This window comes from Vulpes lagopus, chromosome 1 (genome assembly GCF_018345385.1).
Source record: "Vulpes lagopus strain Blue_001 chromosome 1, ASM1834538v1, whole genome shotgun sequence".
Classification (NCBI taxonomy): domain Eukaryota; kingdom Metazoa; phylum Chordata; class Mammalia; order Carnivora; family Canidae; genus Vulpes; species Vulpes lagopus.
Genome location: NC_054824.1, coordinates 51,765,041 through 51,792,554, shown reverse-complemented (window position 1 = coordinate 51,792,554; position 27,514 = coordinate 51,765,041). Strand labels below are relative to the sequence as shown.

Below are 27,514 nucleotides of genomic sequence, written 5' to 3'. Positions count from 1 at the left end.
TGAAGATAGAGTTGGTTCAAGTTTGAAGGAAAAACAACCCTTCCTTCAGATAAATAGAATCTTTGGCTTTCTGTGGTACAAAGCATCAACACCCAGAGGTTGAATGATCCTGAGTCATTGAGTTTAAGTTTTTTTTTTTTTTAATACCAGAAAATTTACCTTTTTTTTTTTTTTTAAGATTTTATTTATTTATTCATGCGAGTCACAAAGAGAGAAAGAGAGGCAGAGACACAGGCAGAGGGAGAAGCAGGCTCCATGCAAGGGAGCCTGACGTGGGACTCAATTCCGGTCTCCAGGACACTCCCTGGGCTGAAGGCAGGCGCTAAACCGCTGAGCCACCCAGGCTGCCTGAAAATTTACCTTTTAAAAGTAGTTCTTTTGCCCTCAGAAACCAATATTGCACTGTATGTTAACCACCTAAAACTATAATAAATAAATTTTTAAAAGTTTTTCCCTAAAAGTCCATTATGTATAAGCAAAGTAGGGATTATACTGTGTATACAAATTTAGATTCTTTTTTGAGAACCCTAGAATACATGTATTTATTTGTATTATTAAATACTCATCAGAAACATGACTTTTACATTTTTTATTGAAGTATAATTTACATACAATATATTAGTTTCATATGTATAACATACTGAATTGACAATTCCATGCATTACTTGATACTCACCATAATAAGTGTAGTCACCATCTGTAACCATACAACATTATTAATTCTATTCCCTGTGCTGTAATTTTCATCCCTGTGGTTTATTTATTTTATAACTGGAAGTTTATATCTTTTAATCCCCTTTCTCTCTTTCACTCTGCCCCCACCTACCTCCCCTCTGGCAATCTCTGTATTTAAAAGCCTGATTTTTTTGTTGTTGTATGTTTTATTTTCTAGATTCCATATATAAGTCAAATCATATAATATTGTCTTTCTCTTATTTCACTTAGCATTATACCCTCTAGGTCCATCCATGTTGTTGCAGATGACAAGATCTCATTCTTTTTTGTGGCTGAGTAATATTCCTGTGTGTGTGTGTGCACGCGCGCGCATGTGAATGTGACATCTTCTTTATCCATTCATCTACCAATAGACACTCAGGTTGGTTCCATATCTTGGATATTGTAAATAATGCTGCAATAAACAAACATAGGGATACATATATTTTTTCAAATTAGTATTTTCATTTTCCTTGGGTAAATATCCAGTATTAGAATTACTGCATCATATGGTATTTATATTTTTAATTCTTTGTGGAAACTCCATGTGGTTTTCCACAGAAGCTGTGGCAGTTTGCTTTCCCACCAGTGTTGCACAAGAGTTCCTTTTTTCCCCACATCCTCACCAACACTTGTTTCTTGTCTTCTTGATATTAGTCATTCTAACTGGTGTGGAGTGATATCTTGTAGTTTTGATTTACATTTTCCTGATTAATGAGTGAACATCTTCTCATGTGACTGTTGGCTGTTTGGATGTCTTTTTTGGAAAAATGTCGATGCAGGTCCTCTGCCCATTTTTTAAATCAGGTTTTGTTTTGTTTTAGTGTTGAGTTGTATAAGTTCTTTATATATTTTGGATCTATAAAGGTTGGAGGTACAGATGCATCTTTGCAAATGTCTTTTTCCATTTAGTAGGTTGCCTGTTTATTTTGTTGATTTCCTTTGCTGTGCAGAAGCTTTTTATTTTGATATAGTCCTAATAGAGAAACAAAATTTTTAGTGGCCATGTAATAGTTCAGTGCTTGAATTTATTACCTTGTGTTTAATTCTTCCCCTGTAGTGTTTCAGGTTGATATTTTTTTCCTACTTTGTCATATTCGGCCCTTCTCTGTGCTCAATCCAAGTCTTGACAAGTCTCTGTGCCATTAGCATGTCCTTCCATGTCCTTGGCTTGTCCACTCAGGTTCTCAGTAAAGTAATGCTGTTCTGATTTATGCTGCTTTTAGTATATGTGCTACTGAAGCAAGCACATAATCTTCATTTTAACAAAGGTTTTTCTTTTCTAAATCATTGCAAATACCACTACCAGCCTCACCTATTCTTCTGGTCACAGCACAATAAATAAAATGTTCCTGGTTTCATGATTTTCAAAGTGATTCACTCCTGAGCTATTTTAATTGTTGGTGGTGGGGAGTACCCTTAAGGCATTAATATCTTTGTTAGGGTCCATTAATGGTTATAGCTTGATGATGTATGAAAGCACCTTGAAAACATGCAGCTATGTTAACAAATGAGAGAGGATAAAATTATTATTAGTGGAGCCCAGAGACAGTAAAATTGGAAAGGGAAATATTTTAAGCAAAGTAAATGTAAGCATCTTTATTCTAAATGCTGAAGTACAGACACCAGTGCTCAGTGGGAAATTGATTTGCTTCTCTGAAATTTGATTTACCTATGACCTTTTAGGGCCATGTAAGGACAAGAGCCCACACTTTTTTCTTTGTTGCACAAAGAAGGGGTACCTGTGCTGCTAAATCATGAACCAGTTTTAAAAAATTATATTTTAAAACCGGAGACTTTTTGCCTGTGATCTGTTTCATTTATTTGCCAAATAAATGGGCAAGGAAATATATTTTTTCCTGCTTCAGACTATAGGGGAAGTGGTTAGTTGTATTGAGGAGTTAAACCTTTATCTCCTTTCATGTTTATTACCTGTTACCTGGTCCATGCAATAGTGCATGGATATAAGCTTTCAATTTTGTAAGTCAGTGTTTCAAATTCTTAAGTATTTGTGACTTTCTTTTGAATATAGTTCTATGTTTATCTGAAGATTGTTTAAAAAAAATTGCCAGTTCAATAGACTGAATTTTTTTTTTTGAATTTTACCAGGACTGTCCTGGTGCTGGGTGATACCTTCCCCTGTGCCCCTACACTGGACCAAACCTTTTTTCTTTATATGCTCTTTTGCTATATTATATTATAAACTTGTTTCAGATTTCTGTCTACTGCTTTCCCTGTCTTTGTCAGCCTTCCCCTTGCCTAAGGCTTTATCTGGAATTACCTCGCCCTGCCCATGATTCTCTAAAAGTTGATTCATTTTCTTATCTGTCTAGATTACTTTCCTTTTATGTCTACTCTTTTGGCCTGGATCTAATAGGCAGCAACACTACTTATGTGCTCTTACATGCTGGTTTCATTAGCATGCCCTTTCCTTTCCCTTTCAACTCATTAATCAAGACGAAATACCGTATTGGCACAGTTTTACTCCTTATCCCTTTTGGAGCCTAAAACTCCCCCTTTTCCTGACTTTATTTTATTTAGCTAATTAGAATATACATTCCCAAATGTTTTTTTTTTCCAGTTAGTTACCTGAGTGTGTTATTATTCTGTGATTTTCCAAAGTGATCATGTTTTAGAATTTTCCTTAAAGAATGTTATTAACCGGCAGCAGTGTTAGGGAAGCCACTAAATGTGGTGGAAGCCTCAGTTTTCTTATCTGTTAACTAGAGATCAAAAACTGGGATTCAACTACATAAGGTGTTTGGGTGTCCCTCACTTAGTCTTTTATTACCAAAAGGGATTCCTTCTTCATTGGTGTCTGCCAATCCTGTTCTTGGTTTGACATCCTTATTGGGATATGACTCATATACTATATATACAGTTTACCCATTTAAAGTGCATGATCGCGTGGTTGTTAGTATAGAAGTTTAGAATATTCTTGTCATCCCAAGAGAAACCCCATAGCCATTAGCAATCATTTTCCATTTCCTAGGCAACCACTAATCTACTTTCTGTAATTTTATGCATTTTTAACCTCATGCTTATTGTATTGTGTGCTAATAGGATTTTCATTTTTCTTAAGGTACACTGAAGGTATTTGGAAACGCAATCCTATAAGTTTTGGAATTAAAAAGTGCCCTTCAATCATTTGATGTTTTTTTTTTTTTTTTTTTTTAACAAGGGTACAAAGTGATTCACCTAGGGACATTCCCATTGCGTAACACTTTACCAAAGCACACACACACACACAAAAAAAAGTCATGTTAACACTTCTTTCATCAGTAGTTCTCATTTTTGAGTGTTTGCTAAAACTCTTTCAAATTCAGATCTTAGATGTGAAATATTATTTGAATTCTCTGCGAGTCACAGACAACTGATTCTATCACTATTCTATCACTATTCTGTGAATACTTCTTGGGGATTTCCCTTTACCTATATCTTTCTCACGAATCAAAAATCTTAGCCAAAGTTTGTGCAATAAATGGTTTTATTTTCTGTTTGAATTTTCTTTAGAAAAGTCATTGCTCTGTGATCCAACATAGAATTTTCTAGGATAATCTATCCAGGTTTTATATATGTTTTTCTGTGGCATAACTGAGGTTCCTACCTACTTTGTAGTAGGCCATTTAATCTACCAGGTTTCTCCCATCCCATGCCTCTTTTTAGTGTGAATTTTGCTGCTGCTTCCATCTACCAGTACAGACTAATTCTCAACCCCCTGAATGTGGCAAAAATGACAGCATGCACATTTCAGGGCTTAGGCCCCAAAAGTCCTTGCAGCCTCTTGCCACTTTTGAATTCTGTTTGGAGAGCTTCATGTAGGGAAACCGCTGTATCATAAGGGAGAGGACAGAGGTTGTGTGGCAAACAGGTGCTTAGCTGACAGCTGGCACTAATTGCCAGACTGTAAGAAGAGGGCCAGGATGGATCTTCCAGCCTTTCTGACCCTTTAGCTGACTCTAACAGTTGCATGAGTGAGCTCAGATGAAAGCAGCAGAGGAACTGCCCAGCCAACCCACAGAATGTGAAAAATTAAAAAAAAAAAAAGTTGTTTTAGAATTTGTGATGGTTTGTTATGCAGCCAGAGTTAACTGATACATGTAGGTATCAGCATGGTGGCAACGATGAGATGATTAAAGAGTGTAACCCCTGTAAAGTTCTTAGCCTACTGCCAAGCACAGAGAATTCCTTAGTAGATGTTGACTGCTATATCATATTGCTGATAACATTATCCTTACTGATGTTGTTTTTGATCACTATGGTCATTTTATTTCTCCTTGAGGTATAGTGTCATTGCTTTTTGTTATCATTAACTATGATGAGTTAAAGAATTTGATGTCCTTGGTGCTAATTGTCTAGTATTTTCCTTCCTGATTAGTAAGTAGTTTAAAACTTTAGAAACTGTTCTTACTGTGAAATAAAACAAACACATAGCAAAATGCATAGGGTATAAATGTACAGTTTATAACAAACTATAGAATGAATACTTGTAACTACCACTCAGGTTAAGATATTTAACATTGCTTGAATCTTAAAAAAACAAAAACAAAAACAAAAACAAACAAAAAAGGGACACCTGGGTGGCTTAGCGGTTGAGCATCTGTCTTTTGCTCTGGGTGTGATCCCAGGGTTCTGGGATCAAGTCCTGCATCAGGCTTCCTGTGAGGAGCCTGCTTCTCCCTCTGCCTGCATCTCTGCCTCTCTGTCTCCCGTGAATAAATAAAATCTTCAAACAAACAAACATTGCTTGGACTCCAGAAGTCCATCTCATACCCTTCCTGATCATAGTCTTCTCCCTTACACCTACAGGTGGCCACTAACCCAATTTCATAGGAATCACTTCTTTGCTTTTCTTTATAGTTTTTACCACCTCTGTGTACATCTCTAAACAAAATAGTTTAGTTTTGGTGATTTTTCAAGTGGAAAAATATAGTATGCTTTCTTTTGTGAAAGTTTCATTTGCTTAATATTGTTTCTAAGATTCCTTCCTATAATGACTAATAGTAAGCTTTTATTTTGATTGCTATGTAGAATAAGGTATATTCCCTCTGTTAGATCTACTGATGGATATTTGAGTTATTTATAGTTTTGGGCAATTACAAATAATTTTGCCAAGCACATTCTTTTATGTATTCTGGAATAATGTGAGAATTTTTTTAAAGAATAAGTTATATTAAATAAAAGAATAAGTTATATACCAAGGAATAAAATTTCTGGGTAATAAAGTTACAGTAACTTTTTAAAAATCTCACAGAAAAGAACACTGCTGGATGACACAAATGATATACAGTTGACCGTTGAACAACATGGGTGTCACCCCTCATCCCCAAGGACAGTCAGAAATCTGTATATAACTTTTGCCTCCCTCAAAACTTGACTAATAACCTACTGTTGACCAGAAGACTTACATATGACATAAACAATAGATTGATATGTATTTTGGATGCTAATATGTATTATATACTATATTCTTAGAATAAAGTAAACTAGAGAAAAGTAAATGTTATTAAGAAAATCATAAGGGAGAGAAAATACATTTATCGTGCTATACTGTATTTATTGAAAAAAAATGCAGTTCAAACCTGTGTTTTTCAAGGGTCATCTGTACTGATGTAACAACAATTGTTCATCCTACCTCAAGATTAGAACCATTGGTTTACCATATCTTTATCAAGGAGGTTGGCCAAAAAGAGAGTTTAGGTCAAAGGGTACAGGAGTTAGGAATGTGTTGAGAGTTAACATAGAATGAAAAGGGTCACCATTTAGTTGAAGTATTAGAATGCCTAGGAAGGGAAATTGTGAGTCAATTTGGTGTCATTCTAGATGGAGTCCAACAGTTTTTCAGGAGTTTAATAACATTCTTTCAGGAGTTTAATAACATTCTTTATGCTATTGTCTTCTAGATGAATCTAGAACAATGATTTATGTTTACTCTGAGGAGGAGAAGTTTGGGCAATGGGGAGACAATTGACTGATCCTTGGCCATGTAGTAATTAAAAAGAACATAGTTCTTTTAGGACTAAGATCTCCTATGTCCCTTTCTTTTTTCTTAAAATTTTTATTAATTCAATTTAGTTAACATATAGTATATTATTAGTTTCGGGGTAAAATTTAGTGATTCACACGGTTGCATATAGCATCCAGTACTCATTACATCAAGTGCCCTCCTTCATGCCCATCATGCAATGACCCCGTCTCCCCACCCACCTCCCCTCCAGTTTGTTTCCTAGAGTTAAGAGTCTCTTATGGTTTGCCTTCTGTTTTAATCCTTCCCTTTAAAAATTTTTTAAAAATGTTTCCTTCTCTTCCCCTGTGTTCATCTGTTTTGCTTCTTAAATTCCACATAGGAATGAAATCATATGGTATTTATCTTTTTATGACTCACTTATTTTGTTTAGCATAGTACCCTCTAGTTCCATCCACGTCATTGCAAATGGCAAGATTTCATTCTTTTTGATTGAGGACTATTCCATTGTGTATATATGTATGTATGTATGTGTAGATACACACACACACACACACACACACACACACCACATCTTCTTTATCTAGTCGTCTATTGATGGACATCTGGGCTTTTTCCACATTGCTATTTGGACATTGCTGCTATAGACATTGGGGTGCATGTGACCCTTGGAATCACTGTGTTTGGATCTTCTGGATAAATACTTGGAAGTACAATTTGCTGGACTGTAGGGTAGCTCTATTTTTAACTTTTGAGGAACCTCCAAACTGTTTTCCAGAGTGGCTGCACCAGTTTGTATTCCCACCAACAGTGTAAGAAGGTTCCTTTCTCTTCTCATCCTTGCCAACATCCTTTGTTTCTTGAGTTGGTAATGTAACTATTCTGATAGGTGTGAGGTGGTATCTCATTGTGGTCTTGATTTGTATTTCCCTGAGGCCAAATGATGTTGAGCATTTTTTCCTGTGTCTGTTGGCTTATTTGTATGTCTTCTTTGGAGAAATATCTGTTCATGTTTTCTGCCCATTTCTTGACTGGATTTTTTGTTTTTTGGGTGTTGAGTTTGACAAGTTCTTTATAGATTTTGGAAATTAATCCTTTATCTGATATGTCATTTGTGAGTATCTTCTCCCATGCTGTAGATTGCATTTTAGTTTTGTTGATTATTTCTTTTGCTGTGCAAAAGCTTTTTATCCTGATGAAGTCCCAATTGTGCATTTTTGGCTTTGTTTCCCTAGGCTTTGGAGACGTGTCTAGCAAGACATTGCTGTGGCCGAGGTCACAGAGGTTGCTGTCTGTGTTCTCCTCTGGGATTTCGATGGATTCCTGTCTCACGTTTAGGTCTTTCATCCATTATGAGTTTATTTTTGTGTATAGTGTAAGAAAGTGGTCCAGTTACATTCTTTCCAATTTTGCCAACACGATTTGTTGAAGAGACTTTTTTCCATTGGATATTCTTTCCTGCTTTGTCAAAGATTAGTTGACCATATAGTTAAGAGTCCATTTCTGGGCTCTTCTGTTCCATTGATCTATGTGTCTGTTTTGTGCCAGTACCATTTGAGTGGCACCCTACAAACTTTAGGATTGTTTGTTCCAGCTCTGTTGAAAATACTGATGGCATTTTGAAAGGGGTTGCATTGAATGTGTAGATTGCTTTGGGTAGCATAGACATTTTAACATTTGTTCTTCCAGTCCATGAGCATGGAATACTTTTACGTTTCTTTGTGTCTTCCTCAGTTTTTTTCATAAGTGTTCTATAGTTTTCACCATATAGATCCTTTACCTCTTGGGTTAGGTTCATTCCTAGGTATCTTATGGTTTTTGGTGCAGTCATAAATGGGATTTTTTTTTTTTTATAAATGGGATTGATACCTTCTTGATTTCTCTTTCTTTAGCTTCAGTTTTAGTGTATGTATGGATTTTATATCCTACCACATTGCTGAATTCCTATATGAGTTCTAGCAATTTTTTGGCAGAGCCTTTTGGGGTTTTTTTGTAGAGTATCATGTTTACGAAGAGTAAAAGTTTGACTTCTTTGCCGATTTGATGCCTTTTATATCTTTTTGTTATCTGATTGTTGAGGCAATCAGATAGTACTTCTAGTACTATGTTGAACAAGAGTGGTGGGAGTGGACATCCCTGTCACCTTAGGGGAAAAGCTGTCAGTTTTTCCCCATTGAGGATGATATTTGCTCTGAGTCTTTCATATATAGCCTTTATAATGTTGAGGTATGTTCCCTCTGGCCCTACTTTGTTGAGGGTTTTTATCAAGAATGGATGCTGTACTTTGTCAAATGCTTTTTTTGCATCTATTGAGAGGATCACATGGTTCCTATCCTTTCTTTTATTAATGTGGTGTATCACATTGATTGATTTGTGGATGTTGAACCACCTCTGTAGCCCAGGAATACTCCAATGTCCCTTTCTAAGAAGGGGGTCACTAACATTCTACCAAAAAAGAGTGAAAAAGAATCTTGTCAGATATGGTGAATGGGAAAAGGAAACGAGTTGTACAGCCAAATTAAAGGCTCTGCATCTACTAAAAACAAGGGTGGCTATAAGAAGGCTGTAGTGTGGCATAACAAGCCAAGGCATTTTGGGTTCCTTTGCATGTAATTGTACACAGTGTCCTCTAAAGTGGGCCAGGGTGCTGTAATCAAACATGGTATAGTTGAAGAATGGTGTCTGTGTGTTGTGTCACATGACCAGTCCGCGCTGCGGCGCCCTGCCAAGACAGCTACATGAATTGTTCTTCAAGTGCCCTGGCTAATGTCAAAGAGAAGGCAGAAGGGCTTATATAGCTTGTTGGTTTTTTCCCCCCTATTTGAGGAAGTTGGAAACTTGAGTATTTAATAAAGTCTTAGTGGCATCATGTCCATTTTATAAGAAAGTTGTTAATTTTGGTTGGGTGCTAAATTAAGATCTCATCAGGGTAATGAGGGAGGGATTTAGGAATTACTATTTTCATTTTGAGATCCTGTCAGATAGGGTTGTTTTTATGGGCATTATGTGCTTCCCAGGTTGAATAAAATAGTGTTGGTGACAGTCTCTTTGAGGATGCTTTTAACATGCAGAACAAAACTTAAATTTGCCTGCTGTTATGATTTCTACTAGATGGGATTTGCATGCTGTTGTTTCCACAGTTGTGAAGCTAACTTATTATTCACTGCAGATTTAAGTACCTTAGTGACTTGGTCTCTTGTATTATTTCTGAATGGTTCCTGAATGTATAGAATTGGTGATGGTTTTGTGCCATTGCTATTATATCTTTCCTGGAAAATAAAGTGAGCTTTTCATGCTTGAGTAAACACATTGATGCATTATGAAACTGTCAGACTCTTTGAACAATTGGCATAAGCTCAATTATTCAGATATGTGACTCTTTTGAATGGCTTTTGTGTCAGCTAATGCTTTCGTACAACCAGCATAAAGGAATTTCAATACCTTTCCTTAAGAAATTAAATCTCAACTGTATGATTAAAGAAATCCAAAGGATTAGTTCTTTCATTGAGCACTTTCATTATTATAGACAGCTAATTGGTAGCATTCATTTGTTGAGATCCATCATTTCATTTAAAAATGTTTTTCTTTTTTGTTAAAAAATAATTTTAAGTTGTTTATGCATTTTCCTTATCACCTGAAAATAACTTTGTTTCCTTCCTGTCAACAACATGCACATGTGCTTTTGTACATCATATACCTGCATTTTTTTCTTTTTAAAAATTTGCATTATAAATTTTTTCAAGTTATATGGTCTTTATAGTAATTATTTTTGTTGCTTACTTGATATTAAATTTTTTAATAACATGCTTATCATTTTCCTTATTTGATGTGTATGTTTTCCAGGTTTTCATTTTTGCTGATAATAATGCAAAGATATATTGTGCATTATAGCTTTTGTTTCTCATTTTCAATTTTATTACAAGGACAGATGCTCAAAAGTATTGTCACTATATCAGTGAACTTGAAAACTTATGTTCTATGTATTGCCCAACTACTTCCTAAATGACAGTACCTTCTTTTTGATTATAGAAGTATATATTAAGTGTTAGCATCTTTTAAATTATCATTTGGAGCAGCCCGTAATCTTAGTAGAGACTTTTTCCTTGGTAAATTCAATTTCTGTTTTAGCAAAATAATATGTGCAAATAGCTTTTTAAAAAAACCCAACAAGCCTCATAGTGTGACAGTGAAGAACAGTTACCTCTTGCCTTCCCCAACTCCAGTTTTTGGCTCTTAAGAACCCCCAGCTCTAGGCTGTTTTAATGCTGGATTCCCCTAAATTGCTAAGCTTGCTCTTAGTTTGATTTTTTTTTTCATTTTGTAGTTATCTTTTGATTTCTTTCTATGGAATGAGACTTTAGCCTTTATAGTTTCTTCTCCATCCCCTAAATATTGACATAACACAAATCTCGTTTTTATCGACATGTAGATATTAAAACTAAGTATTCATAATCAAGTCTTAAATTTATATTATGAATATATATTCTCATACTTCATATTTTTCCTGAAATTAATAACTCCCCCCTTCTTTGCGTACTTTGTTTTTTTCTGTTTCTAATTTATCAACAAACAAATCTTGATCAGATAATTTCACAAATGCATGTTTACCCCCACAAAACCTTTCCACTGGGAGCCTCCCAGAGGCTCTGCAGTGTGGACTGGTCCCTCTCGGCCTGCTGCTCAGCTGACATCTTGGAAGTCTCTGCATTGTTCTATCCTGGGAATTTATTTTGTCTCTCTCTTTTGTTGATTTTCTGATTGCTAGATCTCAAACCCTCTTCCTTTGAGATTTATGCTTACATTTAATGGAATCCTGAGGTGCAAGGAAGATACATTTTTTTTTTTGAGACCATGCATATCTAAAAATGTCTTTATTTTGTCATCATACTTGACTGATGGTTTGGTTGGATATATAATTTTAGATCGAGAATATTGTTTTCTTGCAATTTTGAAGGCATTGCTCCATGGCCTTCTTACTGTCAAGTCTGCTTTGGAGTCCAGCACCTTTCTGATTCCCGGTTCTTCATTATGACCCCCACCCCTACTTTTGGAATCTTCTTGTTTCTGGAGTTCTGAAATGTTCTATTTCTTGGTATTCTGACATGTCTCTGTTATTGATTTTATTGGCCATGAAGTGGACTTTTCCAAAGCAAAAAATGCATATTCTGAAAGTCCCCTCTGTTCTCTTTTTGGAATACCTGTTAATTGGTTGTACCTTGTAGACAGATCCTCGAATTTTCCTTTTTTCTCTCCCATTTCTTTGTCTTATAGTCTTTTTATTCTACTTTCTGAGGGATTTTGTTAACTTTTCCACCTCTTTTATCGGGTTCTTTTATTAATACTACACTTTAAAAAAATTCTAAAAGCTTATTTCTTTTCTGAAGCTTGCTTTTTAAAAAGTATCATGTTGCTTCATTTTCTCTTATTCCTCTGAGGGTGTTAATTACATTTTTTGGTTGATGAAATTCTCTTCCGCTCCCCACATCATATTTGCTTCATATTTGAAGTGCAGGCACACAGGTACTCTCAAACATATTAGGGGCTTTCCTCAAGTCTAGAGAACCTTGGCTTTTGCTTAAATGAAAGACCCAGACACTTGAGAGGTGTGAGACAGTGTGGGCGGGGCTAGGGGGGGAGATGGTTGCAAGCTGTGTGTGCATGGGTGGGGCTTATAACCAGGGGCCTCTCTGATACTGTAATTCTCATCTGTGGGGTCTGTTCTCATGTGTGGGAGCTTGACTGGAGGAAGAGAGTGGGATCTCACTGATCAGGCTTTGACTCAGTCCCCCACTTTTTAGTAGGGTGCCTCACCCCTTGCCCTCAGCTGTGTTTAGAGTCAACTCTTTTAGAGAGGAAATTTCTGATCTCCTGCCTGGCTCTGCAGGGCAGAGAAAAAGATATGGGGACCTATCTGTTCTTTATATAAATTTTCAACCAGTTCTCCCTCCTTCCAGGATCACCTGGTCCTAATTTCCTATTGACTCCTCATTCCACAAGCTTGGATTTCAGTTTTGTTTGGATTCTTTTGTTCTCATTTGTTCATCTGTTTTCTGGCCTCAAGGATTTTGTGGCATGTCTAGTGTGCTGCTTCTCCCTTCTCAATTTTAATTGTCTTCATGCATTTATTTCATACTTCTGTATTTATATCTGTTTCTGTATAAATTCTTTTAGTGTCATTTTAGTACAATTTTAAAAGGTGTGAGGAAAAAGGCATGTGCCCAGTGTGCCATGGTTCATGGAAGTATCCAGTGTAGACTCTGTTTTAGATTGGTCAGAAACAATTTTTTCCCTTTTACACATCTGTGGGGTATTTATATATTTTCTGATTCACAGTAATTCCTATTAAAATATCTTTTTAAAATATTTTCTAATTTTTACATATGTTTATTTAACACTGCAGATTTTTTTTTTTTTTAAGATTTCATTCATTTATTCATGAGAGATACAAAGAGAGAGGCAGAGACAAAGGCAAAGGGAGATGCAGGTTCCCTGCAGGGAGGCAGGGCTCTATCCCAGGACCCAGGATCATGACCTGAGCCAAAGGCAGATGCTCAACCACTGAGCCACCCAGGTGCCCCTAATACTGCAGATCTAATATCAGCTTCTATAAGTAGAAAATGTGACTACCCATTGGATAGCTTAAAGGAATAATTACCATTCTCATTGAGCTATTTATTCATTTTCAAAAACTTTTGAGATAATTGTAGATTGAAATTGCAAAAATAGTACAGAGATGTCCTTTGTGCCCAGTTTATCCTAGTGGCAGTGTCTTTACATGACTGTTAAGATATCAAAGGGAGGAAATTGATATCAGTACAATCCTCGCTAGTTTTTAAAAGATAGTGTTTTACATTTCATATTGGGCAGAAGGTTTACATTGCAAATATATGTGAGACCCATGTGAACTCTTTTGTTTTTCAGCAATTTTTCCAGCTAGTCAAATTACGGAAGCTTGGACTTAGTGATAATGAAATTCAGCGGCTCCCTCCAGAAATAGCAAACTTCATGCAGCTGGTGGAACTTGATGTTTCTCGAAATGGTAAGAGAAAGATTCCACTTGAATTGTTCATGTGTCTCTTCTGGTGCTAGGGGCGGTGTTTTAGTCAATAAAGTTGGATGAAGGCCACTGGAGGTGCTTTTTCTGATGGATATGGGAAAGCTATGTATAAATTTGGGGATGAAATTAATGCCATAATTGAATGGTGTAGTCAGCTTGGAGGTGTTCACCAAAAATATTTCATAATGCAGCTTTTAGGTGATGATTTTTGCAAAGTAGGATCAGTCTGATTTAGAGAGTCGGAGAGTGGACTGGAAATAATATAGCCCAGCTGCCTCGTTTTACTGATTGTGACATGGAGAGCTATTGGTGTGGTCATTTGTCCAGTCCTCAGAGGACTGGGGGAAGTTGATTCCTCCGCTGTTTCTCAGTTGCTGGTATGCTGCTATGAGAATCTGCCTCCCTGTATTGGAACAGAGCAACTTGTCGTCCGGGCATCTCTGTCAGTTTAATTATTTCTAATTAGGCCACTGGTGGTTCTGCCCATTTGAGTTTATGTGGTGTATTTGTGAGTTTATTTTGATTTCCAGATTTCACTAGAATGATGAAGTGCTTCCTTTTTTATCAGACATTCTAATAGGATATTTATAGCCTGTTTAACCTTTCACTTTTGAATAGGTACCCTGGTGTAACCTCATGTATTATAGCCCCAACAGCACTCGTGGAGTGGGCTGGTACCCCTGCCTGTTATAGCACACATGATCAATTACTTTAAGTTAAAATGGCAGCTCTCAGTGGTCCTGTCTTTTGAGATGGAGTTGTAGTTCTCACAAAGATTCTGGTATAAGTTCTTTAGGAGAGGCCGTAGTGTATTCTGAATTATTTATAAAAAGGATGATCTTTTTCCTGCTCTCATATTACATGCCTGTTTTGTGTTTTGTTTTTGCTTTCCTACAAAAATCTACAAGTTTCTTCTCAGTGAACCTCAAGTCTGGATCTTGTATTTGCTTGTCTTCCACAGAAACTGCAAGGCTCAGATACGGAATATTTTGGTGGGCCATTTGTTATAAGACAGCAGTGATAATCAGTACTTGATTGAAAATGTGATGAAGGAAAAATGATTTTATACCCTACTTTTAATAGCTGTGAAATATCTGTCATCTATCAGATCCCATGAATTGGAAACAGTCTTGAGGCCAGGCCGTATGTTTTTGACATAGGGTCTACTTTTATTTTTCTTGAGAATTATTTCTTAGCTTGAAGGTAATGGAAAAAGTGAAGAAAAAATATTATTTTTTAAAATAAAAAATAAATTCATCTGTTTAGTGTGTTTTGGAGTGGCTTATTTGGTTGCAGAGGACCCAAATCTGCTTAGGTTAAGGGTATTTGATTGTAAGGCCTGGGGTGGAGCTAACAAAAGCATTGGCATGGAGCTGCCATCTGACACCATCTTAGGAGTTTCATGGTCTCTGTCTTACAGGGTGCCTGTTTCTGTTGGTCGGTGCATTGTTCTTCCCTCCCTGCTAACCTCTCTTAGAATGGCCTCTTTCCATGTACTTTTTGGCTTTTGCCTCTGCTGTGGCATCTATTTGCCAGTGACAGATTTCTAAGTGAGGAATGGTTGACCCCGCTCATATTTTTAAGCCAAATAGAAGCCATAAACTCCAGGTCCCTGGACACCCTAAGGATTGGCTGCCCTAGAATAGGGGTGGCAAACAGAGCAAAGCTTGGTCCTGCCTCTCAGTCCAGATGCGGCTTCCCTTACACCTGGAGTGTGGCATGGGACAGGCATCAGAGGCCAGAACTGCCGCCAAGGCTATCCTATATCACATTTATCTAAAGTGTACATCATTGAAACTGCTGTCCCTTGTCTCAGCAATTATCTCACTTATAAAGAGTAGCTGGCTATTAATTCTGCAAGGAAGCAGTGACTTAGGAAAATGGTCACCGAAATCACACAGATTGTGTGAAGAAATAAAAGAGCAATTTTAAAATTGGCATTAGAAGGGAAAATAAGCAGAGGCCTGGAAATCCTTGAGAAGAGGAGAAGTATTGGCTTTAATTATTTGTGAGAAGAGAAGACATAGAGCGTGAAAATGCCCAGTCTGACGTGACAGGGCGCCCTGTGGAAAGTTGGCATTGGCAGCTGCCTGGTTTACCACTTCTCCCATCAGCTGTTTCCTTCCAAACACTCTTAGCTAGAAAGAAGGGCTATATGCATCCTCCTATGTGTCTCTTTATACCTTCAAGCACATCGATGAAAGAAATTAAGCTTTCACTGAAGTCAGTGTCAGGACACAAGATATTTCTTTTCCTTCTGCAGGTGTTGGGAGTTTTGTCAAAGGATTCTGCAGATCCTTTCATCTTCTTATCAGGCACATTTAGAAATGCTTCCCCTATTGGCGAGCCTTGTTCTGGCTCAGTAGTATGGGTCTGTGTGTATGTATATGTGGTGTTGTATGTATTGTGAATGTGTGCTGTGTGTGTGCGCTGTGTGTGTGGCGTGTGTATGTGTGTTGTGTATGTGATGTGTGTTGTGTGTGTAGTATGTATATGGTGTGTTGTGTGTATTGTGTTGTATGTGTGTGTGGACAGAGCAGAACAAGGTCACCATTTAGTGTAATCAACAAGAACTTGAGTCTTCAGCTATTTCCAGGTCAGGCAAATCTCAGTTCCCTCTCTTTTTTTTTTTCAGATAAAATCACATTAATGTGAATTTCCTAGGCAATTGAGTAGGTAAATAAAAATTGCAAAGTCTCTAGCCTGAGAGGCAATGTGAAAACCCCTTCTTTGTATGGAAACAGGCATTTGTAAGTGCTTGGGCTTAAGTCTGGAGGCCTGTTGGAGGCTCTTAGTGTTCTGGGACTCCTGCTGAGGCTGTTCCTCCATGATCAGAGAGGCTATTCTGTTGAGACCCTACCCAGTCCCTGAGTTATAGCATATCCACAACCAGGCTGTGTCTGTCATGGAAGGATCTTTATTGGCTTCCTCAGTTCCTGATTTTCCATTGTGTGACCATTGAGGAAAACAAGGTCTTAATACCAGACTGCCCAAGTCATTGAACTAAAGCTTGTCAAACCTTAACATGCAATGAATTACCATAGGATTTTGTTAAAATACAGATTCTGACACAGTAGGTCTGGAGAGGGGCTTGAGATTTTGAATTGCTAAGAAGCCCCCAGAGGCTGCCAACCCTGTTGATCCCATCAAACATGCTGAGTAGCAAGATCTGAGCCCTCACTACCCACAAACTCACTACTAATGTTCCTTCAACAGCGTCGTGTGGTTATGAGCATGGCTGCTCAGCTTTCCAGCAGCCCTCCACCTTCTCACATGGAAGGGTGGGAAACCTTCAGGGTATTATTGGTTAAAGGGTAGGATGCTATTACTGACCTACAGTCGAGTTGGCTTTCATTCCAGAAGCAAAATTAGACCTGTCCTGATGTTACCTAGCTCAAGTGAGGGAGAAAAGACAAGTTTTGTGTTTATTTCCAAAAAAATCTATAAATGAGGAGAGAAGTTTTTACAGGCTCATGTCCTACGCCAAGAAGAACTGCCAAGACCTCCAAACCCTGACTTTTGTGGCTTTTGTTTTCTGATATTTCAGGCACAAAGTCAAGGGGATTGTGTGTTGTATTAAAGAGAACGGTGAGCTTAGGAAGAAAGAGAGAGGTGCTTGTTGGTTGTATATAGGCTATGGAGACTTGTTCTGGGGTAAAAGGAGAGAGGCTTGGGATGAACAGTTTTGCCCCCAAAATGGCTGGACGTGCTTGGCTGGCAGGACTCTGGATGGGAGCCCTGGCTCTGCTGCTCAGCACCGGGCCAAGGCCAGCTATGGGCAGGCCTCTCCTGACAGTGTTGGGCCATATCCTGGGAAGGAGTGGGACAGGGCACTGCTTCCAGACAAACCCAGTGAGAGGTGAGGAAAGTGACAGATTTCTCATGTTCTGACAGTGGTTGATTTTTTTAAATCAGGCAAATAGCTAAAATAAACTTGGGATGAAAGAAACAAGGTGTTTCCTATAAACATAGATTAAGAGCTGGATTGGAATGTATAAAATTGGTATCAGAATACAGTGTTAAAAGGCCCTGAATTAAGGTCTAACTCAGTATTCTGTGGTAAAATGGATGTACTTTAATGCCTGGACTTTGTGTAAGTTTTCTCTGCTCACTGATTTTTAGCTGGTGAGGGAAATGACCTCTGGATACGTAAGAGAAGGTATTACCCCATAGTACTATCTTGCTATCCAAGAATCTCAGGCAGACTTTGTTAATGCATCATGCATCCTGCCTGAAGGGTTAGTAATTTGAATTTTATAGCCTATGCTGTAATTTGAGTTACATCATAGTACTGTATCATTATCCATTTATTTAGTTCAGTTTTTCCCAAAGTGCAAGGCATACACCACTGGTACCGCTAGAGATGATTTTAAACGGAGCTACAAAACAGCAGTTTTTAATATTGAGTCATGGCGAGAAAGTTACTATTAAAAAAATTATTCCTTTTGGTTTACCTTCTGTAGAATTTAATAACACTATATTATATTTATTGCTACATTTATCTTCTGTATTTGGTGGTAGTAGTTTTTAATTATATTAGTGACTTAAAGAAATTTGCTTCCTTTTTAAAAAATCTCACTCAGATTTGAAGAGGAGATTTAAATGAATGAGAGAGACACTAAAGAACATCGGTATCGGTGCTATACCAATATGGCCAACATTGTGAAGGACTTGGATGGCTGGCATTGAGAAATCTCGCTGATAAGTATGAGTGTCTCATGCCAGAGAGCCTATGAATTTATTTCAGTCTGGGGTAAATAATACCACATACAGAAAAACATGGCTAGAGACCACACACCCTGGCTAAGTACTTTAGACTTGAGTTAACAAGAAACTCTAGGATTGTTTTAGTACAAATCATCACAAGCACCAAGATAACACTTCAGAGTAAGTGGATGGACTGCTGGTCTCCCGGCAGGGTCATAGTCCCACAAAGTCTAGAGGTTAGATTTAGATTAAAAACATGGGTTAGTTGTCCTCTGTCCAGCCACAAGATGCTGACCAGTGTCTGTGGTCTGTGGCTGTGGCTTCGTTTAATGAAATCCAAAGCCAGTTTTGAAGCCTACTGAAATGACCTTGTATAACATCAAGTCTTCTTGCTTCTGAGTATGCCTGAAAAATCTCTTTCTGGCAAGCAATAAATCCAGTGTACCTAAAAATCTTCCTACTTAATTATGAACAGTTAGCCTTTTTTTTTTTTTTTTTTGGTTATAACTGCATACACCCATACCACAAGTGTGGTAGAAGCCAGCTTCTACCCATGCAGACTTCAGACTTGCCATTGTCAAGCCATTGTTCTCTCCTTTCTCACTGCCTAATTCAGGCCTGGATTGAGTGTTGTGTTTAGCACCCTGCTCCAGTGGCTGGACTTAATAATACATATAGTAGGTGAGTTTTCTTGTCACTGGCACTGTTGAAGTATGGCAGGAGACATCCCATGGAGGGAAGCACATGGGCCACTCTACCTTGTGTCTGGAGAGCTGGAACTTTCCAACCAAGCGCTTGTTGTCTCACCTTTGCAAGAACTGCCAGTTTCCTACCATGAGCCCTTTCGCCCTTCTCTGTCTTATCTTGTACCTTCCCTTTTGTTAAGGAGAAGGATACAGAAAAAAATAAAATTGCCTTTTCCTTAATGTTTTAATTTCAGATGGTAATTTTTAAAGCAGAGATGGAAAGTAAAAAATTAGTTTTATGTAATATTTCAAATCACATGCTTTACATGCTACAAATAGTTTTTTTTTTTTCCCCCAGGGAGCATTGTTAAAATGTGAAGATGTATAGAAACCATTTCAAACACTGAAAAAATTGAAATAAACCTTAAAATAGGTTCCTCCCTCCTCTTTTTGGATGGTAAAGAAACATCAATGATATTTTAGCAAATAAAACTGAAAATCCATCAAAATTTAATGTTATAAATTGTTAAATCGGAAGGGAAATTCTTAGAACATTGTCTTTGCACAAAACATTTTTGGAACTCTTTCAAAATTTGTAGTGTATAATTTTGTATATCCTCAGATTAGTAGTTTCACTTTTTAGAGTGGATTGGTTTTTTGAAAACAGCCAAACATTTTTTAATGCCAACTTAGGTAAGTAAAGTAGGACATTGACAGTCTTACGTTACTCCAAATCTGCTTCAGATAACAATTTCAAAAGGGTCCCAAAAAACTTCTGATCAATGGAAACAGCTCTGAAAACCCTGTATTAACTACCAAAGGGCAGGCACACCTTTAAATGTATTTTCCAGTATATCTGTTTTTAGAATACAAAGATAGAGCTTAGAATTTCATGACCACACATCTTCTAAGAATCCAGTGTAGCTGCAGACAAATTTTTAACATTTCTCTTTCAGTACTAGCTGCCTTAAAAAAAAAAATCTAAGCTTGCTTTATACATTATATATAAACCATTATGGAGATATGCTGTACAATGATTCCACCAGTGAAATAAAGTCAGAATATTATGTATTTTTATATTAAGGTGATGTACAGAAATTAAACCTTTGACATTATAGATCCTTTGATACTATACATATTTGACACTTTTTGCATTTTTTTTCTTAGCCTTTCTGAAATATCTGAATCCTTTTTTTTCTGTCATCTAGAAGGGTTTCCCTAGGATGCCCGTCTTGTACTTGCCTTGTCAGAGTGTATAGAAGGGTTAAACTATGGCTATTTATTATGGTAATATGGCTTAATTCCCTGTTACCAGAAAAGTTGTGACTATCAGGGTTAAGTTGTAGGTTTATATAACTTTATCTCTTGCTTTTTTTTTTTTTTTAATTAGCAGGTTTGTAATAGAGATGTTAACCTTTGAATTTGAGAACACCACCTCCGAATATATTTTTTAGGTCAACAAGCTCTTCGGTTAGTTTGAGGTTCTCTTAATTCTTTGTCTGCCTCCCTCCTTTGTTCCTGCCCATTTCATTCATTTACTTGGTTTCTAAGTGCTATGTTCTGTGTTAGATGCCAAATTTTCCAAAAACAATGGTGGATTTACATAGAGCTAAGTTAGGCAAAGTTAGAGAAGCAAAAATAATTGTTTTTCAAAAAAAAAAATGGCTTCTGGAATAAAACAAAACTCCAATATGTGGGATGACAGTTTCTGTTCATTTTTTAATTAGACAGTTTATGTGGGCATCACTTTGACAGTTTCCAGCTCTGAAAGTGATTGCAAGTGAGCAGCCATCTTGCTTCATTTTGATTTTGAGGTCACCTACTTTGTCATGTGAAACTGCCTTGAGCCAAGTGATGCTGAGCCTCTAGGCAGCTAAAGGCTGGATGGCATCTCTTTGTCAGGATGGTGACAGAGAAGTGCTTCCATGAATGCAAATGGTGCTCTGAGCTTATTAAGCTGGAAAAGACACAATTTAGAAAGGGATGAAGGATCCAAGAAGGAGAAAGTGATTGAGGAGCAATACTGAGAACTGCAGTTTGAGGATTATATATAGAAATGATTTGGTTTTTAAATTAGTTTTATAAGTGTTGAATCTTTAACCTAATATATCTGCTCAAAGTTAATAATGAATTATGATTCTGAATTATTTTTCAGTGTGAAAAAGCTTTGGACCCTGCTCTCTCTCTCTCTTTCTGTGCTTACAGTTATCAACTATAGCCCATAAAGATATATATTTTTTTACCTTAAGTAAAATTTATTGAGTACTTACTTCATTTGTGTAAGGCTCTTTGCCTTATTCTTCAATCCCGTAAGGAGGTAAATCTACAGGTACAACAGATGTATGTGACAAACTGCACATAACAGCTCTTAAACAGTTGCATAAATAATGTGCTGGGGCTGGCAGAGAGTGTCCGTGAATGCAACTGATTTGAAAGAGGCTTATAGGAAAAATGGGGCTTTTTTGGTTTGAAGTTGAAATCAGACAGTCTTTAAAAATTCTCATAGTTTAGTTGTAAATTTGGAGGGCATTAGAGTGGATTCCTCAGCTGAGTGTCATTGTTGGAGATTTTTTTCAAATGTTTCTTATAAATTTATAACAGTATCATTAAAAATGCAAATATCTCAGTGCTTTTCTTTTAGATATTCACTGAAAATGTTAAGATTTATCAAAAATCAAAGAAGCACCCAGTGCATAAAAATAAGAACTGAAACTGTATGAGTTGTCATGGGATTCTTTCTCTTTTTATTATATAGTTACTGTGTTGTACAGGATTTGTTCTGGGTGAAATGCTAAGCTCTGTGCAGTAGTCAAGATAGACTGACTATTGATCTAAAGGAAAAAAAAAAAGCCAAAATCTCAAGTGCTCATCACAATGAGAAACTTTTTTTTTACTGTTCAATTTATAGTCTGGTGTTGGGTATGGGGGAAGGAGGGGTGGGCAGAGACTAGGGAGGTAGGTAGTGAGAGGCTCTATACAATCAAGGATCCAGGCTTCTTGTAATGCTACATCTTCACTCAACTAGTAGCCTCCAAGGCCCTCATGGGAGGGGGAGAAACTGGGGGATTGTGCATGGGCAATTAAAAAAAAAAGATTTATGTATTTATTTCAGAGAGCAAGTGAGCACCGGGCAGGAGTGGCAGAGGCAAAGGGAGAGGGGGAAAGAGAATCCCCCGTAGACTTCCTGCTGAGTATGGAGCCTGATGCCAGGCTCCATTTCACAACCCTGAGATCATGACCTGAGCCGAAATCAAGAGTCAGACACTTAACCAAGCAAGCCACCTAGGCGCCCCTGCATGGGCAGTTTTTATGGGTCACATCAAGAAGTACTGTACATCATTTCCATCCATGCTCTCTAGTCAATTTTATGTCTCTAGCTTAACTGAAAGGAGCTGGGGAATGCAGTTAGATATTTGTACAGGAAGAGAAACCTTACTATTGGTAAGCACTAGCATCATCTGCCAGAAATGGCAAATAATTGAATGTTAAAATTATATGATTTTTATGTCACTGATCACATGTTGCCCTAGTAAACACACACACACACACACACACACACACACACACACACACAATTCTGTTGCATTGTCATAATCTCCCAGTGAGTGAAACATCTATAGGAAATTAGATACATGTTCAAAAAGGATGATGTAGTCCTCCTCATGTCTGTACAAAATTTTTAAACCTAGGCTTAGATAAATATGATTGATAGCCACTACTAATGCTAATAATTAGAATAAATCTATATATGTGTATATATAATGTTTTTTAATTTGAAGTTTTAGAAACTAAAATATACTTTGAAAGTTAGAATTTTACATGTGAGGAATGTTTGAAGCACTTGTTCCAGGCAGTATGACATCCTTAAAGATTGTCAGGCCAGGAATCACCATCTCCAACCCCTCTGTGCCTCAGTTTCTTCATCTGTAAAATGGAGATTATAATAGCACCGACTTCATAGAAGTGCTGTCACCCTTAAAAGAGGCTATGTATGTAAAGTGCTTAGAACAGTGCCATGTGTATAACAAGCACTCAGTGTTAGCTGCTGCAATTAATCCTATCATCATCTTTGTGTTGGGCTGTGGAGATCTGAACTTGCACCCCTGTAGGGCAGGGGTGAAGACATGTCAAATTTGAAGGCTGGTGTGATACAGGTGAGGGAGGTTCCCGCCTGAGGTACTGTCAAGACATTGGGTACCGTGTCCAGGCATTGTAGTGCCCCTTCACATCTGTCTTTTGTCTCATGCCCATGCTATCCTGTGAGATGGGTAGAAGCACCTCAGGGTGAATGATGAGCAAACTAAGGCTTGAAGAAGTTGTGATGTGCCCCAAATTAGACTCCTACTTATTGTGGGGCTAGGGTAAGGAGCCCAGAGGAGAGGCACTGCTAATTATTTGGGGGGCATATTGAAGATGATCAATATAGGGCTGTTAGTTTTAGTCGATGTTAGAGAAAGGATGTAGACAATATTATGATGAGGTACTCCGATTTAGAGATAAAAACAGGGAAGAATCATCCAAAAACATTTAAACTCCTAGAAATCTACATAGCAAATGAATTCAATTGCCTGTAGAAGTGGCCCACCTTAAGAGATGCTTTGTAAATCTTCTTTGGCCAGAAATGGAACATCATCTAATGAAAGATGTGGGTGGGGCTTTATCAGTAATCTGTGATATCACACTTCTAAGGTAATTGTGCTGTTTTAGCAAAAGATCATAATCACATAAGATTGTGCTGTAAGTATATAAGTATAGAACAAAGAAAGCCAAAAACCAAGACTGTATAGGATTTTACCTTTGAAAAGAAGAGGGCAAACAACATGAATGTCCCTTGAAAGCAGGTATAGATAGCCCTATTTTTTATCCATGGGAAGGTTAAGATCATCCCATGTCTTTTTCTCAGGGTAGAGAGATACTCACTAAGCACTGCCATGGGGATTGAATTCTCTGATTTAAACACTGAAAAGAGGTGATATGCTGACTGGTTGACATTAGTACTTAGTTCCATTAGCATTCACTTGGTCTCACTGAATTTTCATAGCATGGCACGTGTTTTCATAGCCTTATCTTTTCTCAACAAACTGTCACTGAACTGGCAATCGGAAGACTCTTACCTGAGTAAGTCATGGAGGCTCATCTGTTTGGTGTTGTACTATATGAAGCTGTACCTTGAGCAACCAGCGAGGCTCTTTTCAAAGAGGCTCTTCCCCTATTTGAAATTCTTTGCAACATAGAGTAGCACTAATTTAGCAGATCTTCTGTTTCTTTTCCATTTTCTTTCTTTCTTTTTCCTTTTTTTTCTTTTTTTTGCCCTGGGTTAAAGTGAATTATACTTGACCTATTTCTGAGAAGACCAGGAAGAGCACCTTGACTTGCTATGATGAGTGATGAGTGTTATATGTAAGTGATGAATCACTAAATTTTGTTCCTGAAACCAATATTACACTATATGTTAACTAGCTAGAAATTAAATAAAAATTTGGAGGAAAAAAAGAATACCTTGAGAAGGTAGAGAAATGAATTATTAGGATCATTTCTTTTCCAGCTTATGTTTTTTAAGGCACATGTTCATTATTAAGGCTTAATCATAGTGAAACACAAAGACACATTATTGAAAAACCGAAAGAACTGTATGAATCTCTATCATCAGAATATTCACTGGGTGCTTGTTCTGTATCAGCTAAGAGGCTGAGCACTTCCTGTGTATTATCTCATATAATCTCATATAATCCTCAGATCATCTGTTAGAATGATCTTGTATCCTCTTGTTACAGATGAGAAAACTGAGTCTTGTTAATAAGCCATGGGAATGTTATATATGCACAATTACTATAGATAGTAATCCTGTACTATGTATTTAAGAGTTGCTTAGAGTAGATCTTAAAAGTTCTTATCACAAGAAAAAAGACTTGTGACAAATGTTAACTAGAATTATTGTGGTGATCATTTCACAGTATGTACAAATACTAAATCATCATACTGCACACCTGAAACTTAAGATTATATATCAATTATACTTCAGGCAAAACAAAATGAGTCTTAGACTAAAACCTTTTTCTTGGGCACACAGCTAGTGAGTAGTAGAGCTGGTATTTGATCACAGGTTTGTTAGATTCCAAAATCACCGTTCTACATAAAAATCTTGTATCCGGGGATCCCTGGGTGGCTCAGCGGTTTAGCGCCTGCCTTTGGCATGAGGCGTGATCATGGAGTCCCGGGATCGAGTCCCACATCGGGCTTCTGACATGGAGCCTGCTTCTCCCTCCTCCTGTGTCTCTGCCTCTCTCTCTCTCTCTCTCTCTGTCTATCATAAATAAATATTTTTTTTAAAAAAATCTTGTATCCTACTACTGAAAAATAATCATTAATAATTTTTTAAAAATTTATATTATTTGTCTTTTTTAAATTTTTAGTACCAGTTTTACAAAATCAAGATTATGCTGCACAGGTGTCTTCTATTCACTTACTATGAGTTGTGAGCATTTCCTATATCATTATTGTTAGATACTTAAGAGTTTTAAAAGGCAGATTAATTAATAATGCCTACCTTCTTATCTTTCTGGAGAAAATATGAAGAGATCTATAATTTTAACACCAACAGGAAGCTATAGGTTTCAAAGGTAGGATTGGTGTTGGATAAATAACTGATAAGACAGGGGAATTTCCAGTCAGATGTGGGTAAGTTCAGAGCCAACCAGACAGAGTGAAGAAGGAGGTGAATAAGCAGTTAGAAGTTTCTACCTGATTTGGGAGTTTTGTGTTGAAAGAAGTCAGGGAGGCACATTTACCCCCTACGGCCATGTAGTTACAGAGTACATACTGAAAGAACGTGGGCAGAAGCAGACCAAGCATAAGTGCTCAACTGCTTTTAATGTACTGTGAAGCAGTTCGTTCTGTATTTACCGAACATATACTTCATTTGTGAAGGTTCTTGGTGAAAGTACCATTACACATTAATACTTGATGTCCTGAAGTATTTAACTTTGTCGTTCCATTTCCGTTTAATGGTGTTGTGAGGTGTTCAAGAATAGGCCTTCTTCCATCCAGCTGGGCTGATGAGCAGGGGGTCAAGATGAACAAGAGGGTCTGACCAAATTAGAAGTGGGAGGACCAAGCACCAATAACTTGACACATAAATAAAAGCAGCCTAGAACTGGGAGGGATTCCTGAGTTAACCCCCACAGGGCTGAGAAGACTGAGCTCTTGAAGGGGAGGCCTAAGCTAAGTGGAGGAGGCAGCAAAATGCTGGAGGGAATCCCTCCTTTCCTCAGGTGACCTACTGTGATATTTGCATAGTGGTCTCTCTTCTAAGCCTGAGGAACCACACGGGGCCAGCCTAATGTTATCCATAATTGAGTCAAATGTCATGGATGTGTGTTTTATCACAATTTCAGCGAGCACCTTTGCATCAAGAAGCCACTCCTTGCCCTGTGCCTCCCCACACACCTTTTAAATCTTCACTCTATCCATGGGCTTTGCATATTGGCAGTTAGAAGGTAACTCTTGCACTTCTTTTATATCAAGGTCCCTGCCTTTGGCTTTTGTCATGGTCAGCCTTTGGGTTTGACTGTTGGAGCATGGCAAAGAGATCTCCCTATAGCTCCTTAGCATTTTCTGAGCAGGTGCTTTGGTCTTCTGGAGCCTTTTCCTGCTGCCAATTGAATTTAACCTTATCTCCAAAATCCCTCTTTTCTGTGTTACCAACTGTTCTGACCTTCCATAGGGATCCATATAGGAAGAGATAAATGTTGTAAATAAAGGCATCATGCTTCATTATGAAAAGCACAACAAAGCACTAGAGCAGTCTTGGATAGAATGTGTTTCACACTGAGATATACAGTATGTTGGAGCAAGAACAGAATTTTAGAATAAGTTTTATTCATTTTTTGAATTTTTAACTAGCACCCAGTATTTAAGTTACATGTGGGAGCTAGAGATAGCAAATCAGTCTAGTGATAGCTCTGAAGGGATTTAGGGTACAAGGGTGGGGAGACCAAGTCCATCTGTGATACCAGGACAGTGTGGAAAATCCTGTCTCAGAAGGATGCCTCTGAAGGAGTTTAAGGAGGGAAGGTTTTGATCATTCCTGAGGAAGTGGGTGTTAAGGCTTCCTGGGGAGGATGACTTTCAAACTTTGAGGAACAAGTAGCAGGTAGAGGTATAAAGTATGGGAAGGATATTTCTGGGCAGACGAAATGGCACGAGTATGTGTCTGAAGGTTTGAAATAGCCAGATGAATTTGGGAAATGCAAGGTATTACTTGGAGTGCATGGCAGTGAGGTCATGAAGGTTCTGTACACATGGCTAAGGAATGTTTTCTTGAAAGCTGTGAGGAGCTACGATTGGGTTTACAGGAGGGGAGTGGTTCGCATCTCAGCCTGGCAC

General features: G+C 37.6%; 1 protein-coding gene across 1 annotated transcript in view; it reads left to right on the top strand.

Moving 5' to 3' along the window:
* The window catches only part of LRRC1 (leucine rich repeat containing 1), a 130,103-nt gene that overhangs the window by 36,550 nt on the left and 66,039 nt on the right, over window positions 1-27,514 (top strand). The window contains exon 2 of the mRNA XM_041773353.1: window positions 13,601-13,718. Coding sequence (XP_041629287.1) covers window positions 13,601-13,718 — 118 coding nt within the window. The remainder of the gene's footprint in view (window positions 1-13,600; window positions 13,719-27,514) is intronic.